Source organism: Denticeps clupeoides, chromosome 6, assembly GCF_900700375.1.
Source record: "Denticeps clupeoides chromosome 6, fDenClu1.1, whole genome shotgun sequence".
NCBI classification, from domain to species: Eukaryota; Metazoa; Chordata; class Actinopteri; order Clupeiformes; family Denticipitidae; genus Denticeps; species Denticeps clupeoides.
Window position 1 is genome coordinate 6661034 of NC_041712.1, and position 18211 is coordinate 6679244.

General features: G+C 43.3%; 1 protein-coding gene and 1 gene segment (V, D, J or C); both read left to right on the plus strand.

Moving 5' to 3' along the window:
* Window positions 1–7582: 7582 nt before the first annotated feature.
* Window positions 7583–10989, plus strand: LOC114792132 (Ig lambda-2 chain C region-like). The segment is given in 3 exon segments: window positions 7583–7614; window positions 9449–9524; window positions 10595–10989. Coding segments are annotated over 3 exon segments (498 nt in total).
* Window positions 10990–16642: 5653 nt separating this feature from the next.
* tmsb (thymosin, beta) lies at window positions 16643–17867 on the plus strand. The gene is made up of 3 exons (XM_028983907.1): window positions 16643–16773; window positions 17205–17316; window positions 17632–17867. Exons 2-3 carry the CDS (start codon window positions 17217–17219, stop codon window positions 17667–17669), a joined length of 138 nt encoding a protein of 45 aa, XP_028839740.1. The 5' UTR covers window positions 16643–16773; window positions 17205–17216; the 3' UTR covers window positions 17670–17867.
* The last annotated feature ends 344 nt before the right edge of the window (window positions 17868–18211 follow it).

The following is an 18211-nucleotide window of genomic DNA, read 5'->3' on the forward strand; positions in this document are numbered from 1 at the left end:
AAACATTAATCTCCGGACCCGGAGTGGCCCCTGCCGGAATGGATCATGAGAAAATAGGATCCTTTATTAGTTCCACAAGTGGATGAAAAGTGGGGCAGTGGTGGCCTAGTGGTTAAGGAAGCAGCTCTGTAATCAGAAGGTTGTTGGTTTGAATCCCGATCCGCCAAGGTGCCATTGAGGTACCAATGAGGTGCCACCGAGCAAGGCACCGTCCCCACACTCTGCACACCAAGGGTGATGGTTCAAAGAAGAGGATGCATTTTATTGTGTCACCGTGTGCTGTGCTGCAGTGTTTCACAATGACTATCACTTCACTTTCACTTCAAAAGTGAATGGTATTTGTACCAGATTTCCATTTCTGACCCAGTTATGATCATTTGCAGCAGGTAGCATGTGTGCTGAGTAACCTTTCTTAAGATGATATAGAACCTCAGTTATTTATTTGAAAAAAAAAAAATATATATATATATATATATATGTATATATGTATATATTTTTTTTTTGCTGCAAGCTTTCTTTCTTCTAAATAAAAAAACTGAGAAATCAATTGTACGTAGGTATTCACAGACTTTGTTCAATACTTTGTCGATGCACCTTTGGCAGCAAGTACAACCTCAAGTCTTTTTGATATGATGCCACAAGCTTGGCACACCTATCCTTTGCCAATTTCGCCCATTCCTCTTTGCAGCACCTCTCAAGCTCCATCAGGTTGGATGGGAAACATCGGTGCACCGCCAGTTTAAGGTCTCTCCAGAGATGTTAAATTGGATTCAAGCCTGGGCTCTGGCAGGGCCACTCCAGGACATTCACTGGAGCCACTTCTTTGATATCTTGGCTGTGTGCTTCTGGTTGTTGTCCTGCTGAAAAATGTACCGTCACCTGAGTTCAAGGGCGCTCTGCAGCAGGTTTTCATCCAGGATGTGTCTGTACATTGCTGCAGTCATCTTTCCCTCTAACCTGACTAGTCTCCTAGTTCCTGCATCTGTAAAATGTCCCCACAGCATGATGCTGCCACCACCATGCTTCACTGTAGGGATGGTATTGGCCTGGTGATGAGCAGTGCCTGGTTTGCTCCAAACATGACACCTGACATTCATACCAAAGAGTTCAATCTTTGTCTCATCCGACCAGAGAATTTTGTTTCTCATGGTCTGAGAATGTGCCTTTTACTAAGGAGTGTCTTCCGTTTGGCCACTCTTTCATGCAGAAACATCTTAAGGATGATCAGAGGAAACAGGATGCATCTGAGATAAATTTTGAGCTTCCTGGCAAGGTTGTGAATACTTTTAAATTGACCAAAAGTAATCATTTTTTTCAGGTTCTTATTATGGGGTGTTGTGTGTAGAATACTGAGGGGAAAATGAATTTTTGGTCCTGGGTTCCTCCTAATGCAAGACAGAAGTCAGAAGTTCCTGCAAGAAGAAAAGCATTAACGCTATGGACTGGCCCCCAGACCTGAATCCAATTGAGCATATCTGGAACATCATGTCTCGCTCCATACACCAACACCACATTGCACCACAGACTGTCCAGGAGTTGGCGGAGGCTTTAGTCCAGGTCTGGCAGGAGAAACCTCAGGAGACCATTCGCCACCTCATCAGGAGCATGTCCAGGCATTGTAGGGAGGTAATACTGGCACGTGGAGGCCACACACACTACTGAACCTAATTTTGACTTGTTTTAAGGACATTACATCAAAGTTGGATCAGACTGTAGTGTGTTTTTCCACTTTAATTTTGACTCCATGGGTGGATAAATTTGATTTTTTGTGTGATTTTATTGTCAGCACATTCAACTATGTAAAGAACAAAGTATTTAATAAGAATATTTGATTCATTCAGATCTAGGATGTCTTATTTTTGTGTTCCCTTTATGTTTTTGAGCACACGCACACACACACACACACACACACACACACAAACCAAGAATACCTGATCAAGCTAACGCAGCAGATCAAAGGGTGTTTTGCCAAGCAGGTATTCAGAGCAGTGTTATTTTGTGCAATGTAGTAACTGCTGGTGAATTTGCAGGCTCACACATGGAAAAGCACATTCTTTGTACTTCATACAGCCAATATGCTTGGTGATTTTTTTGAATGTGCTATAATACTATCGGCTATTAACCAATACTGCAGCAATGGGACACAATTAGGCACATGAGATAATGTGTCAGTCACAAAATAACCTCTGTTGTGAAGCGTCAGAAAAGAAAGGAGCATTCTTATCACATGTTCACATGCATCAGACATACATGGTTGTGAGAAGTTGAAATTTCATGCATTATGCAGCCTAATGGAACTTTTTCATTAGCTGCAGAATTCTGCTCCAATTCACAGCAGCATCGATTATGCCTGTTCAACTGTCTGGACGGTTTTCAAGATGAAAACAATGAGAATTTTAAAAGCACATGCAAATGGAGCCATAAAAAAGAACTCTCATGAGTCTGTGCACTGAATCGAGCAAAACAGTTACACTGGCATTAAGAAATCCTTTTTTCTTTCAAGTTTCTATAAGAAAATAAAAAAACTTTTTAAACATTTGCGTTCTGCTTGAAATACAGACATTACTCAGCCACTTGATATGATGCACCAAGGTGGATATTTGAAAGGCCCTGTATAGGAGATCATATTCACAGATTTGCTGATCCGAAAAATATGTGAAAGGTCAGTTACTGATACTCTGTCTGCATGTTTAGTTTACCGAGATGCATTTGCGATGTTTTACCATGTGCATTTCAAGCATAGGGAAAGGATGGGAATTCAATGAGCATCTTCCATTATAGAACATCTTCTGGAAGTCAGAGATACAGATGCTAAGATATTGATCACTAAGAAGCAGCCTCTTTACTCTGCAAACCCTGAACACATGACGTTACATTAGTGAACACTCCCCACTGGCTCTAATAGTCATTTGACACTGGCAGAAGTGACACTGATGTGGCACTGGGAGCTTGGTGTTGGGATGGCAGTGGACCGAGAATTTGAAGGATGTATGTGTCGTGGCAGGGCAGAGTGAACTCCAGGCACCAGCCATCCTGCCTACTGATGAAGGGCAACAGTTGGACCTCAGCCTATGATGAGTTCCATTGCAATGCTTGGCTAGACATCCACCTTGGTTGTGACTCAGAAAGAGTTCACTGTCTTTCTGGGCAGGTACAGCAACTTTTCCTGACCTTTTGAACCCTCTGAAGATGATTGAATGTCTTCTGTTCTTTCATATGCTCATCAACCTGAGGATTGAGGCTGATGAAAATGAAAACTATTTTTCATCCTCCTCCCCTAAGAGCTGACAGTAAATCTATTTTTTTTTCTTTTGGGTCTATCCTCCGGAGTTAATTCTGTTTCCCCGTGTGTTATTAATGCTTATTTTTTTAAAAGAGAGAAAGGAGCCAACATGTCAGACACATAATAGGGACAGTGGGTGGCCACATTTCCCCTATGGCATTCAGCAGATGATAGATTCTTATGCGTGGGCCCTTCTGATTTGTGCCAGCAATCGCCTCCTCTTCCCTTTCAGTTCCCTCTCTTTCCCCTCGCGGGACTCCGGTAGTACAATCACAGATCACCTTCATCAATCAAGGCTCCGACTGAAAGGTAGTGAGGGCCAGAATGCCCCTTCTCCTTCATCACTGTCTCTTGACTACCCCTCCCAACGTAGAACTTTGGAACCTACCTAATAATAGCAGCCAGGAATGGCCGCAGGAAGTTTTCCGTAAATTAGACAAATTGTTTATGGCGGGTCCTTCACAGCCATCGTCTAATCGTGTTTTTGTGCTCTACGTTCTCCCTGCGTTACCCTTTGTAAAGGGGATTATAAAGTTAGGACAGGTCTGTAGCAGCACTTGGAGTAAGACTGTGAGACATTGATTGATCTGGGCTAATTACCGGGATGAGAATAAGGGTCTGAACATATTAACGAGTGAGAAAAAACAAGACAGGGAAATGAGAATCTGTAAAAATAGACAATGTGAAGGTAACGTCACACGTTCTGGAATGACACTTCCTTTTCTAGCATGACTGTGCTTGTTTGTTGGCTTGTGATTGAGAAGATGCTGAAATTTTTCCTGTTCCTCTAAAGGGTTATAATCTTAATTCATGCCAAGTGTATTCACTCTAAATGAGACAATTTATGATGAATATCCAGGTATGTGAGAGGAGACAGGGCATCAGGGCATGCAATCCAGTCTTGAGCTGCCTGGATATATGGATATATTTTCATTACAGTACCACTGGCTGTAAATTGTGGTCTAATTTCTCCTGTAGGCATTGACTGTCATCAGTTCCAAAAACAAACTAGTTCACATTCCTTTCTTTCTTTAATTCTTTAAAGAAGCTATTATTAAATTTCATCTGAGTTGACAGATGCATCTGTACCGCTAACTGTGGTCGGTATCGATGCACGATCTGCAATCGCTGCCTGATCAGTTCCAGGATACATTTCCATTCTGCATCAGTGGTGGATCCTGATTTTTGCAGTGTGCAGGTTTACAGACGAACGGTACAAATAGGTATCGAGGCATCATGCAGAGGGCTTTACAACACATAATACCGAGTGTTCAGATTTATTATTTATAAAAATGATACTTTCATTTCACTAAAAATTTTGAGCATTCATTGAGCATGTTCAGACACAACGCTACTTGTCTTTGTCTTTCCTATTCTCAGTCTCTTCCCTTTTTAACACCTTTGAATGATGTCAAGTACAAATTATTAAGACAGAAATGTGTTGGTCATGGTGACCTACAGAGTAACACTCACCTCTGATTCAGAAGACAACTTACTGCTGTTACTACTGTATAAGGGCATCTGATAACTGGCATAAATGCAAATGTATGCAGATGGAACCACCGTCCAAAAATGCAACATGGCCATGATTTACCTTTACCTTGACGTTGGCCAAATCCATGCCATACAAGTGTTCCAACTCACCATGGTATTTCCTCCCCACTTTCCCCCATAGCCATCAGCCACCCGCTGCGTATTTCAACCTGTGACAAAAGCTTGAGGTCAACAAGGAAGCTCGTCTGTCACAATCTCCCCGCTCCAGACGCCACCATGGCAGATAAGCAGGTTACCTCCCACTCGGTGTCAGCAGAGTCCACTGCATCCATTCCTGAATCTGCACCGGCCATCTGGGAAAGGAGTCGTGCTCCCCGCCCCCAACACTCTGGCCTCTAAATGAAAGTCTTCTGACTCTCCTCACTCTACTAATGTCAACCGCACCTCACGGGACGGCAGCTTTCCACTTCTTTTCCGCCTTCTTGACTCGTCACACTGTTCTTGTGTCAGCACTTTCGGAACAGATCTGTGATTTGCCTCGTTAAGCGCACAAACTCCCGAAGGACCTTAGAATGCAACCTACAGAAACATATTTATCATAAACTTAAGTCAACTTTTAAAGAAATGTGAAGAAGAAATGGTGCCAGTGTGTGTGTGTGTGTGTGTGTGTGTGTTTATTGGCTCTCTGGCTGAGAACACAGAGCTCTCCATATTAAAGTAGCAGGTTGGACAGGTGCGGTGCTGGCGGAGGAGTGTACAGTGTCTGAACATCCTTGAAGTGCCGAGTCGTTCGGAGAAGCCGCTCACAGTTGGCATTGAGACACCTTGCTGGAAAATCACCGTGGTAACACTAATCAGCGCGGGGCGGGGCGAGCAACAGAAAGAGTGAGTGAGTAGGGACGAGAGGCCAGGCTTGTTTTAATGGCGAGTGAGAGCTGTGAATTCTGCCGGTGAGTGAGGAACATCTCGGTGGAGTATTACGCTCGGCCTCTTATGCAATCCGCCTACACAGCCTTTATGTAATGGCGAGAGATGCGGCTCGGCGGGAGTTTGGGAGCGGAATACCAGCCCCTCCTGGCCGCCAGTCGATAATGCCCCCTTATGCTCCCATCGACGCCCCCTCCCGTCCTCCCGTCCTGTTCTACCTCCACCCACAGCTGCCCTCACACTGAGATCTGCAGCGAAGCCAGAGAGCGGAGCAACAGTTCCCAGACTGGTGCCTGGGTAGCACTGCAGCTGTGCAATGCACACACACACACACACACACACACACACACAGACACTCCGAAAGACCCTCACGCATCATGCTCTGGATACATTGTCCTTGGCTTTCACAGCAGCTGCCTGTGACTCTGCCGGACCGGGTCGGCGTGCGCTTTTCCCTTTGTCATGACTTCCATCAGTACACAGTTGCCATGACAACCGGCCCCCTCGACACAGGAAATGGCTCTTTGCCGTCTCCAAGAGCTCCAATGCTGCGCTGGAGCTTGGGGAACTGATGCAGGGCTGCCTCCGTACACGCAGCTGTGACATGGGAAATGTTCCCGCTAGCCGTTTACATCGGTCTGCCACATCATTACCGACCGCGGCAATGGCCGCTCGTTAACGGGTTCAACAAAAGCCAAATTTACGAAGGATCACGGCAGCATCAGCAGATTGCTCTCAGCCTGTGAATAAACAACATGCATAAATCATGAGAAGCGCTTCACCCCTGTTTTCAGTTGCCGGTTGTCAATAGTCTAATGTGGGAGGTGAGTCTCCAGGAAGCCCGGGGCTGCAGCCATTCCGGGTGCTCCGGAACAATTCCGAACGAAGGAGGCCCCACCCGGGCCGCGCTGATCCCGCGTCAAAGCGCCACTGCCCCGCACCACCGTCGGCACCTTTAATAGACGGTGATTAATGCACTGAGGAGGGATGGAGGGAAGTTGCAGAGAGCGTGAGGGAACACACCCGTGGCAGGAGTGTTCAGCTCTAGAAGCAGGGAGGGATAAAAAGGGAGAGGGAGGAGAAATCTTCCTGTGACAGGCCTGCCAGGTTATTCTTCTCCGTGTTTAAGAAGAAAGTGATACACAACAGCACAGCACACGGTGCACACAGTGAAATTTGTCCTCTGCATTTAACCCATCACCCTGAGTGAGCAGTGGGCAGACATGACAGGCGCCCGGGGAGCAGTGTGTGGGGACGGTGCTTTGCTCAGTGACACCTCAGTGGCACCTTGGCAGCTCTGGATTCGAACCGGCAACCTTCTGATTACGGGGCCGCTTCCTTAACCGCTAGGCCACCACTGCCTGTGTTTATGAACATTGTCCTCATTTGAGCAAATATCCGTGTAGCACATGATAAAACCAGTTTTATATCTATTTTATATCTGTAGTAGCTGGCTCGAGTGTCTATAATTAAATCTGATTAGGCTCAAAATATGAAGAACAATTTTCCATCTTTCCAGATAATTGTAACTCCACAGGCAGATCTTTTGTTAGTCATTTGAAAAAGGTCATTTTTGGTCCTACTAATTAACCCCAAGATTGGGAATCGTTGAGCTGAATAAATGGCATGTTTAGCACAGATTGCTTTGGATTGGATGGAAGCGGGTCCCATTAACAGTGATAGTGAGTAAGGGCAGGAAGTCAGGTCGGTGTTGTGACAAACTCAGGTTTGAGCGGCAGTGGAACGGCGCCCTCTAGAGACAGCCTGATGTGGTGACAATTCAGGTGAGTTTAGCGGTTGCTAAGTAACGCCTTTCCCGGTGGCCTAGGACAGAAAACAACCGTTGAAGCATTTTGCCCCTGAGACGCTTGTGAGGACTGAAGATGATCCGTTGTTGTGGAGTTCATCAGGTCAGATGAAGAGACACTTTTATATGGCATACAGACACAGATTGATGAAAACTCAATGTCAACCCACATAAACTTGTATTGTGTAACACAGATTCAGGTATCCAGGTGGATTGGTGACTCTAAATTGACCATGTGTGTGGGTGTGTGTGTGTGTGTGTGTGTGTGTGGTGCCAGATCCGATTCCTTTGGGACTGAGTGAGTTATAGTTCAGTACACTACACTTTAAATAAAATTCCAGCTTTAAATGTACTATTAAATGACATTTGATTTTGACATTTGATACAGTAACAGCAAAGTTTGGATTAAAGTTTTTTTTCTGTTGTGAACTAAACAATACAAGCCTCATCTCCGCTCAGAAAAATGGGCACGTAGGGAAAGAATTAGAAAAAAGTGGACACTGAGTGAACTTAACATCATGAATCAACAGGTTAATCCTGAGCTTGTTACAGAAATCCATTAGATTTTATTCTTAAATGTACCTTTTCATGGTGTCTGAAGTCAGATAAATAATTCAGCTCAGCAGGGCCTGAAGTCCCTGTCAGCCCCTGGGGACAGGTGCTCTATTCTGGGAGCACATTTGTCTATCCATGAATGCAAATCTGAGCCCACAGGAAACACCCCGCCGTCTCTTCCTGTGCAGGCAGCAGCTGTGTGAGGTTCAGATTCTGGATCTGAACCTGGACTAGGTGAGAAACTGGTTTGCATGCTACTCAATAGTATTTTGAAGACTAGACACTGAAAAAAACTGCTGCGCTGGAATTCACTCCACTATACAAATCTACAGCACAAATCTGCCAGAAATCTATTACCACTGGAGAAGGGGTGCATGGTGTCACCATCACTGGAATCAACTTGCATTCTTGCAAAAGTGTGGCTAATAAGGAATGACACAAACCGTGAACCGGTGCCACCTGGTGGGCCAGGGCCACCCTGGCATTGCGCAACTGCAAAGGAATAACTAAAGACAACTATTATTAAGTGTATGTATTTTGTAGATGGTGATGAAATTATTTGGACTTACATTATTTTTTTAAATGTACTTTATGTTAAAATGTGTTATACAGATACATGAGGAAGAGGCGAGCACTACTGTACACACACGTCCATGCATAGTTATGTTTTGGGTTTGATTTTTTAAATCATGCTTTATAAATGTAAGTGCATTTAAGAATTTATTGTTTCTGGGGGTGTACAGTCATACACACACAAACTGACCACACAATTAACTTAGTTGATTTAACCTAATCGTGGTCAATAAATGTACGTGGATTGGATGCAGATGATTTTTCTGATGTGCAAAGCTGAAGGAACCACAGGCGGTGGTGAAAATAAGCTAATCTATTTAAAATAGAACAATCAATGAGAGTAAAGTAGACGCTCCATGCATCAGAGGATGGTGTTTGGTGTTCATCTTGTGCCTTTCTGCCATCTTGTGGCCACATTGGGCGGTTTTCACTTGATGCAGTGGGGGGAGAATAAAAATTATATATTAAAGATTTAGCTGTGTAGGACTGCGTAGTGCAGTACCTGCAAAGATGTTTCTAACAGCGTATTAAGGCAGAAAATATGGGTTTCTTGGACTGCTTGTCTGCTTTTTAAAAAAGTTTTGCAGTGGTAACTTATTTTTTAGACTCTGCAAAGTCTGTACAAAAGATGAAGGTGTCCAGCCAGCAAGAAATATCTGCAGTAAGATCATTAGCAGGATTCACTACAGTAAAATCTCAAGCCGGTTTACTTATTCAGGAAGTAGTTCTTTTTCATTTTTCTTTTTTTAGAAGAAGCACTTTGCATCACTCCAGTGATCTGTTTATTGTTCCCTTGTTGCACACTTCAGGACTCACAGTTGACCGCCACAGTGACCATGTCTGTGATCACGATCTTCATCCTGGCACTGGTCTCTAACATCCAAGGTAAAGTAGAAAATGCAACCACATTTTGTTCTGCCTTGTCCAACCTGCACAGAAACTGCTCTGCTGCAGGCACAGCACTGCTACCTCCATCGGCTATAACAATATGACCACTGACCGAAGAACTGAACATCCTTCAAATGGCACCGGGGAGTGGTTTGGACAGCGAAGCCAACATTTTGTCTTTGAAATGGATGTTTTGCAGGGGATGCTTGTGGGAGTTTTCTGGTGTGCATTGGGGACACCAGAATCAGGGATTCCATTATGATTTATTATAATCTAAAATCATGTGAGAGCAGTAATTTAGTAGATGACCAAGTTAAAGAGTGACTGGATGAGAGAGTGAGGAAGAAGAGGAGCTTCACACGTTGCTGTGAAGAAGTCAGACACAAGTGGCCCACACATTTTATCATGAAGCAGTTCAGAGTACTTGTCTGATATGGTACAGTGATGTGAGCTGTAGATAAAGACTAAACATGGATGCAGGAGACAGAGAGACTCTCAACTCTCCGAGACACACTCAACACTTTCAAATTCAGATTTTATCAGCTCTACCCTGAAATGGCACTTTATTTACCTAGTTCATTTTTAATTGGTTCTATTATATATTACACTGTCCATCACTGCCTGTTTCCTCTTTTTACTTTCACGGCTGCTTCGTTCACTATTGTCATCATCAAAAGCCGCCTCATGAGATGCTCATTGACATTAGAGGGTGATAAGAAAGTGCTCAGCATAAACCTTCAGGACTGTTGTCAAAATTAAGGTGGTGGAGAAAAGACAAGAAATGCTGCCATCATAGCAAAAGCTCCCTGATTTGGAGATGCAAATGCTCAACTTTTTGCCTTTTTTCTACTTTTTTTTGCATGACAATACATGACAATACAATAGTGTTAAAAATTCAAGACGCATAAATGTGTAGGCGCCTTTATACTTTTGACTGGTTGTATATATATAATTATATAGTATCTCCTGCATTGTGTGATATTATTTTATGCTGTACAAATGCTTTCAACTAATGGAGAATTAATTTGAAATAGAATTTTTGAACTGAAAAGTGTCTGTTCCACCAGGTGCTCCAGTGAAGCCCACCTTGTCTCTGCTGGCCCCCTCTCTTCAGCAGCTGTCGGAGTGCTCCGCTACGCTGGCCTGCCTGCTGAAGGGATGCTCTCCACAGGGGGCGACGGTGAGCTGGCTGCTGGACGGCTCGGAGGTGACCGAGAGGGTCCTGACCAGTGACGTGGAAGAGCAGGTCGCCTCCTTCAGGCGCAGCAGCACCCTGACTGTGCGCAAATTGCATTGGGAGATGGGTGAGGTGTTCGTCTGCAGGGTGTCCCACCAAGGCGACACACACTCCACGTCCTTACACAGGAGCCAGAGTCCATGCAGCCAGAGTCCATGCAGCCTCACCGGGGTGTCCCTGGCTTTCATCAACTTCCTTGAAGCGTTTGCTTTGAAATATATTTGAACTAATGTGAAATAAAGCTTTTGAAACCCCGCTGCTGCATTATTCAAGTAACTGCAGGGCCAGCATTTGACAGCATGCTGCTATCTCTGCACTGACTATTCTCTAACACGCCAATGACATGATAACTAAAACCCTGCATGCACGAACTTTACTCCTGAGTGTGTGTTCATGGTTGTGCTGCCATTTTCTAATACATTTAAAGAGGGCGGGTAGGACAGGAGCTACATTGCCTGGGGGGATATTAAGAATAAGAAGATTTCTGTGCTTTTTTTTAAAAACAATATGAGGACAGGGAAGTTTAGAATGAATATCAACAATAATATTAACAGTCATCTAAAAGAATTTCTCTTTCAAACTAAATGAAATGCCTTTTAAGGAGCACTAAGGCAAAAAAGGAGATGAGGAATCTGAGGGTCGGAGCTGAGCAGAGAGTCGACTGGCATAGTGGAGTACTGGCATAGTTCAAATTACGGGGGGTACGGTATATCCACCGAAACAAGGCCTGTTACCCCCCCCCCCCCCCCCCCCCCCCCCCAATCACAAAAAGACATAAATAGCAGTTTTCGGGCCATTTGTAACATTTATTATTTTTTAAAGACAATACCAATCTGAAAATGTACTTAATGTATTTAAAATAGCTCTGCTGAATTTTAGCCTGGGATATTACAAACCGGATTCCAAAAAAGTGGCGACGCTATACAAATTGTGAATAAAAACTGAATGCAATGATGTGGAGGTGCCAACTTCTAATATTTTATTCAGAATAGAACATAAATCACAGAACAAAAGTTTAAACTGAGAAAATGTATCATTTTAAGGGAAAAATATGTTGATTCAGAATTTCATGGTGCCAACAAATGCCAAAAAAGTTTTCACCGCTGTGTGGCATTTCCACTTCTTCTTACAACACTTGACAGACGTCTGGGGACCGAGGAGACCAGTTTCTCAAGTTTAGAAATAGGAATGCTCTCCCATTCTTGTCTAATACAGGCCTCTAACTGTTCAATCGTCTTGGTCCTTCTTTGTCGCACCTTCCTCTGTATGATTCGCCAAATGTTCTCTATAGGTGAAAGATCTGGACTGCAGACTGGCCATTTCAGTACCGGATCCTTCTCCAACGCAGCCATGATGATGTGATTGATGCAGAATGTGGTCTGGCATTATCTTGTTGAAAAATGCAGGGTCTTCCCTGAAAGAGATGACGTCTGGATGGGAGCATATGTTGTTCTAGAACCTGAATATATTTTTCTGCATTGATGGTGCCTTTCCAGACATGCAAGCTGCCCATGCCACACGCACTCATGCAACCCCATACCATCAGAGATGCAGGCTTCTGAACTGAGCGTTGATAACAACTTGGGTTGTCCTTGTCCTCTTTGGTCCGGATGACATGGCGTCCCAGATTTCCAAAAAGAACTTCGAATCGTGACTCGTCTGACCACAGAACAGTCTTCCATTTTGCCACCCTCCATTTTAAATGATCCCTGGCCCAGTGAAAACGGCTGAGCTTGCTTAGAAATGGCTTCTTCTTTGCACTGTAGAGTTTCAGCTGGCAACGGAGGATGGCACGGAGGATGGTGGATTGTGTTAGCTAACAATGGTTTCTGGAAGTATTCCTGAGCCCATTCAGTGATTTCCAGCTGGTTGTGGTGCAGTGTTGTTTAACTGGGTAACACCTTTCTGATGTTGCTCCTCTATCTTTCTGCGCAACATTGTGGGAATTGGTGATCCTCTACCCATCTGGGCTTCTGAGAGACACTGCCACTCTTTTTATATCATATCAATCATGTTGCCAATTGACCTAATAAGAGTTTATTGGTCTTTCAGCTCTTCGTTATGCTCAAATTTACTTATTGCTACTTGTCCCAACTTTTTTGGGATTTGTTGACACCGTGAAATTTTGAATCAACATATTTTTCCTTTAAAATTATACATTTATTTGGATTAAACGTTTGATCTGTCATCTACGTTCTATTACAAATAAAATATTGACATTTGCCATCGCCACCTCATTCAGTTTTTATTCACAATTTGATTAAGGAATTACAGTGTCTTTAATTAATTAGATAAATTTTTTTTATCAAGTCCCACCCCATATATTGATGCAAGAATCCAATCTGGATTTGAGACACGATATAAAATGCAGCAGCACTCATCTGCGCCAGCATGAGAAGCCAACAAAAGGACTAGCGAACAAAATAGAAACTCGCCAACAAAAAAACAACCAAATCGCTGTGATGTTGCCAATTCCTGCTGCATGTTTACCTGCTGGTTATTTTCTATCGGGACACGTCCATGTTTACTAGTGTCGGGTCCAGTGGCAGAGCCAGGAAATTTTCAGTGGGGTGGCCAGGATCGATCTGTGATCATTTTTAGGGTGTCTACCTTTTTCCTTACTTGTGCAATCAAATGTAGCACAATTTGTTGATCAGCTCATTATATACATTATATAATATATATCCTAATATTAACAGAACAGAACATTTACATGAAATTAATAATTATTGTTTTCCACTAATAGATTACCTCAAGGTCTCCTGTTTCTGAGTCCAGCTGCTCTTGAGGCTGGGCTGGAGCCTCCTTCCTTTCTTCCTCCTCAGCAAGTAACTCTGAGATTCAGAGGGAGGCTGGCGGAAGCCAACTATGTCTCATGATATGTGTTACTGAAGCAGATTTTCTGAGCAACATCAGAATGGAAATTGTGTGCGTGTGATACATTTACGCTGCTGGTACTGATACAGAAAGACTTAGAAAAGGACTTGCGGCACTATGTAAAACCATGCATACTAAGGTTAAATCTGAACCGTGTGTTAATGACGTCACTTGTTCAGTTAGATACGATGCAGGAAAGCTGAGTGCTTCGAAAAATCATATGCGAGTGCCTTTAGACATTCTAAAGGAAAAACTGCATGTACCAGGACACTGTTCAAACTGAAAAGGTTCAATATTTGGTGGTGGCCTAGCGGTTAAGGGAGCGACCCCGTAATCAGAGGCGGATCGAATCCCGATCCGCCAAGGTGCCACTGAGGTGTCTCTGAGCAAAGCACCGTCCTCACACACTGCTTCTCGGGCGCCTTGGCTGCCCACTGCTCACCAAGGGTGATGGGTTAAATGCAGAGGACAAATTTCACTGTGAGCACTGTGTGCTGTGCTGCTGTGTATCACATGTGACAATCACTTCACTTAATCTTTACGTTAATCTGGCCGGCCGAAGATTGGTACAGAATTGCAGTTTCTATCAAAGCGTCCTGTATTGCCTGGCGTTCCACCTGGTGGCATATAAGGTGCAGATAGAGCTGGAATGACCACCACCATCATACCAGTGTCGAAGAAGTCCGCATTGATGTGCCACAATGACTACAGAACCATTGCACTCACACCAGTCATCATGAAGTGCTTCGAACGGCTAGTCATGCCACACATAAAAGAAGAACCTCCCCACCTCCCTGGATCCACTTCAATTTGCATACCGGCCCGACAGGTCAACTGAGGATGCCATGTCCTCTTTTTACCCAACACAATCAGCAGTCAAAGTCAAAATGTTCAAATGTGTGGACATGATGGAATTAATATGTTACAAATACATTTATATCTGTCAATGGAAAAACTATATGACCAACAATTAATTTCTTTGTATAGACAAAAATGTGCAAATCTCTGTCTATTTTGTGCTTTATTAAAGACACTTTCTATTTCTATTAGTTCTAATGAACTTTTCACGCTAAATCGGAATGATGTTGGTGATTCCTGCTGCACGTTGTTACGTCCCTGGTCCAGGGCCAGGGACATAGCAAATGGGACAAAGGAGCAGAAACTTCAAAACGACACAATAGCACTTATGACTAACCATTTATTACAAACAAAGACATATAAACTGGTCACATTCCTTCACTTCACACCACTTCCTTCTTGCTTCACACCAACACCCTCTTCTCTTGTCCCAAAGCAGACACCATTTTGAGCTATCTTGCCTATTACAGTCCACCAATCATGACAGGAAGGGGGAGCCACCCTGCAACATTACAGATAGAGAAAGAGAGAGAGAGAGAGAGAGCGAGACAGACACACAAACAGAACATACACATATTCAGCCAGAGGATGTCACAGCGTTCACCTGGAGGTCTATTGGGACACGCCCATGTGTGGGGTCACATTTTAATCTGGTCAACATGCACATACAGATGTGAATATGCACAATATAGAATGATCTAGTGATGGACACTCACAGCGGACAGCTTCCTTTTCCTTGGGTTTTTAAAGATTTTGCTGTGGACCCGTTCGCGTGATTTCAGTTCTTATTCATGTATCCAGACACTTTCAGGCTGTCTGTGTTGACATGTGACCGACAGACCCCAGTTGATATGAGAGAGCTGGGAAACTTTCATTTAAATTCAGCAGAAACACAGTTACTGCACAAACAAGTGCACACACAGGTCACCGGTTGATCCGTAACATGACGTCAACGTTAGTTATGTTAACTAGAAAGATAAGATCATTTCTCCATTTAAACCAGGCTTATCTGGTGAATAAATTGTGCCATTCTGAAATTAACTAACCTGTGTGGTTTGTTATTAGGGTAATGTTAATTAATGCATAAGAAGGTGTAACATTATGCTCTGAAAAAACATTACAGTCAGGGAAACCTATCGGGACAAAGCCCTGTTATTAGAATTTTCATGGTATTGATTTCTGAATTCCACAATTGATTGATTGAACAATTGATTTCTGAAACTATTTTTTATAAAGTTTGCCATGATATAAATTAATGTTCACTTCACTCTTCATTTCATTAAATGCTCTACTGAATGAGTGAGAAATTCTGTAACAATCTTGAATACAATTTTAAAATGCAGATTGGCAGATTTTTTGTCTTCTCAGCCCATCTGGTGGTGAACAAAGCAGCATATGGATTTTTTGTGAATAAATCTGTATTATCTTATAATCAGTGCACAAGTTGCTGGTACAATCCAGTCAGAGGAGGAATCGTCAGTCAGGTGATTTCATACCATGGTTGCCCTGTGTCTCGTCACCTAGTTGGAATTGGAAGAGTGACATCAGGACTCTGATGGTGACAGTGATCCAACATTCTATCTCCAATGGCAACAAGGAATCCTCCCCACACACACCTCGTGAACAGGGTTGTAGGCCAATCACTGCGCAGGGCGAACAGCTGTGCGTCACTGATGTCGCCGACCACGCCCTTAACACATGGAGCCGCCTGGCCGCAGCTGTCACTAAGGTCACCATGTGTCTGGTGTTAGATTGCCCTCTTCTATGTGTGGAATATAGCAGCTGAGCCGAAGCTCACACACCCATTGTTTTGCAAAGTCAAGTTCTAGACGATAATGGGAATATTGATCCCACCATGATCCAGCAGAATACACATTATGACTAAATTTCCTTTTACTTAACCATGTAGTGTACCAGACAAAAATGTTGTTTGATTAAAGACTGATTTGTGTATAATGAGTCTTTATTTAAAAATGAATTGCTCTGACTGTACTGAAATGCTGCACCATAGAAACAGGATTTTTAACCAGCAACGCTCCAGCATGCGTTCGATGCGGCGCTGCGTTCCTCATGGTCCTGCAGGGTACAGTCAGCAGTTTCACTGTCTCCAGGCTGCCCCGCCCTTCTCCAGACATGAATATTTCATGGGTCGGCTGATGGAGAGCCCCCTCCCTCATCGGTGCAGAGACATGAGCACTCAGATGCGACACGGCACTCACACGCAGCACACATACACACGTGCAGCTCCGCGGCGCAACACACCCTTCAGTCACGGTAAGGCACATTTTACATGATTGAGGTTATATTTCTTTGTGATTTGTCTTGTGGTAATTTGGAATAATGGAGTTATTTAATAAAATAACTGAGTGATCCTGCTTCATTATAAGCATGTGCTAGAAGAACGGCAGTTAGAGTGGAACTATGGGAAGCAATGCCATACATTTAGACAAAGACAGCAAGTAGAGTGGCAGAAGAAGAAGAGACAAAGGTCTCGGCTCTCAGACGGAGAACAAAGGACAGAGTGGAGTGTAAGAGAACGAGGACGTAATGCAAACAGATCTCACAGACGTCTGCTCTCCCAGACACGTGTGGGTTCATGTACCACACCCTAAACGAGCGGTGGAAAAGGGTCATCAGCATTCAGCAGGTTGAAGGATGACAATCAATATTAAGATTCTTATATATATATTTATATCATCTTTCAGTTAAAAGCTGCCATGGCTGATAAACCGAACCTCCTGGAAATTGAAAGCTTTGACAGGACAAAGCTGAAAAAGACTGAGACTAGAGAGAAGAACCCACTACCAACGAAAGAGGGTAAGAGAGAAAGAGTGTTTGCTAATTTTCTTTTTCCACATTTTCTAATAAATGAGTGCAACACTGTTGGAGGACTGACCCCCCCACTCAACATGTATTACCACCTTACTAATGCAAACCAATTTACCGCACTGGTCCTGTATGGGAGGGAACATTTGTTCTTATCCAAAGGTCATGAGCCAAAATCCAAATTAAATCAAATGACAGCATCAGTGACCATGCAAGCAAATATTTAACCGTATTGCTGTTATTATTAGATGGTGTGAATCTTGATATTTATTAAACGTGGATATGTGCTTGCCTTCTTCGTTACAGCCATTGAACAAGAGAGGAAGAGAGAGTCCTCACCTTGACTGTGAGAGCAGGAGTAAGAAATGCATCTTCCGTTCCACACTGCCAAGGAGCCGAACGTCTGCAAGGGCAAGAAGGTCCGCAGACGCAATACCAACAAAACGATGATCTCACTTTTTTGTATTTGATTGTGTGGTGATGTTACTGTGTATTTGTGTGCAACTAAGGTTAAAAATAAAAAACTAAAATGTAAAATGTAACATGTTTGCAAAGCTGTTAATGTATAGCACCGTTGAGATAATATAATTGAACAACACAACTGCCAGTCCACTGCCCTATAATGTTAGATTATTAGATAAATAGATTATTATTCAAATTGTTAGGTTTTGGGGAAATGTATGATTCAAAATTGGCCAACATTTGAATCCAGTTAAAGTTCATTTCTCCCTGGAAAATTCACACAGTCTGCCTGAAGGCACTGTTTTTGAACTGGCGCTAAGTGAAAGTGAAGTGATTGTCATTGTGATACACAAGGTGCACACAACAAAATATGTCCTCTGCATTTAACAATCACCCTTGGTGAGCAGTGGGGAGCCATGACAGG

What these genes read in the sequence shown, in the direction of transcription:
- tmsb (XM_028983907.1), top strand. Translation starts at nt 17,217, where the DNA reads ATGGCTGATAAACCGAACCTCCTGGAAATTGAAAGCTTTGACAGGACA. An exon ending in CCCACTACCAACGAAAGAGG is followed by an intron (nt 17,317 to 17,631) that starts GTAAGAGAGAAA and finishes TCTTCGTTACAG; the next exon opens with CCATTGAACAAGAGAGGAAG.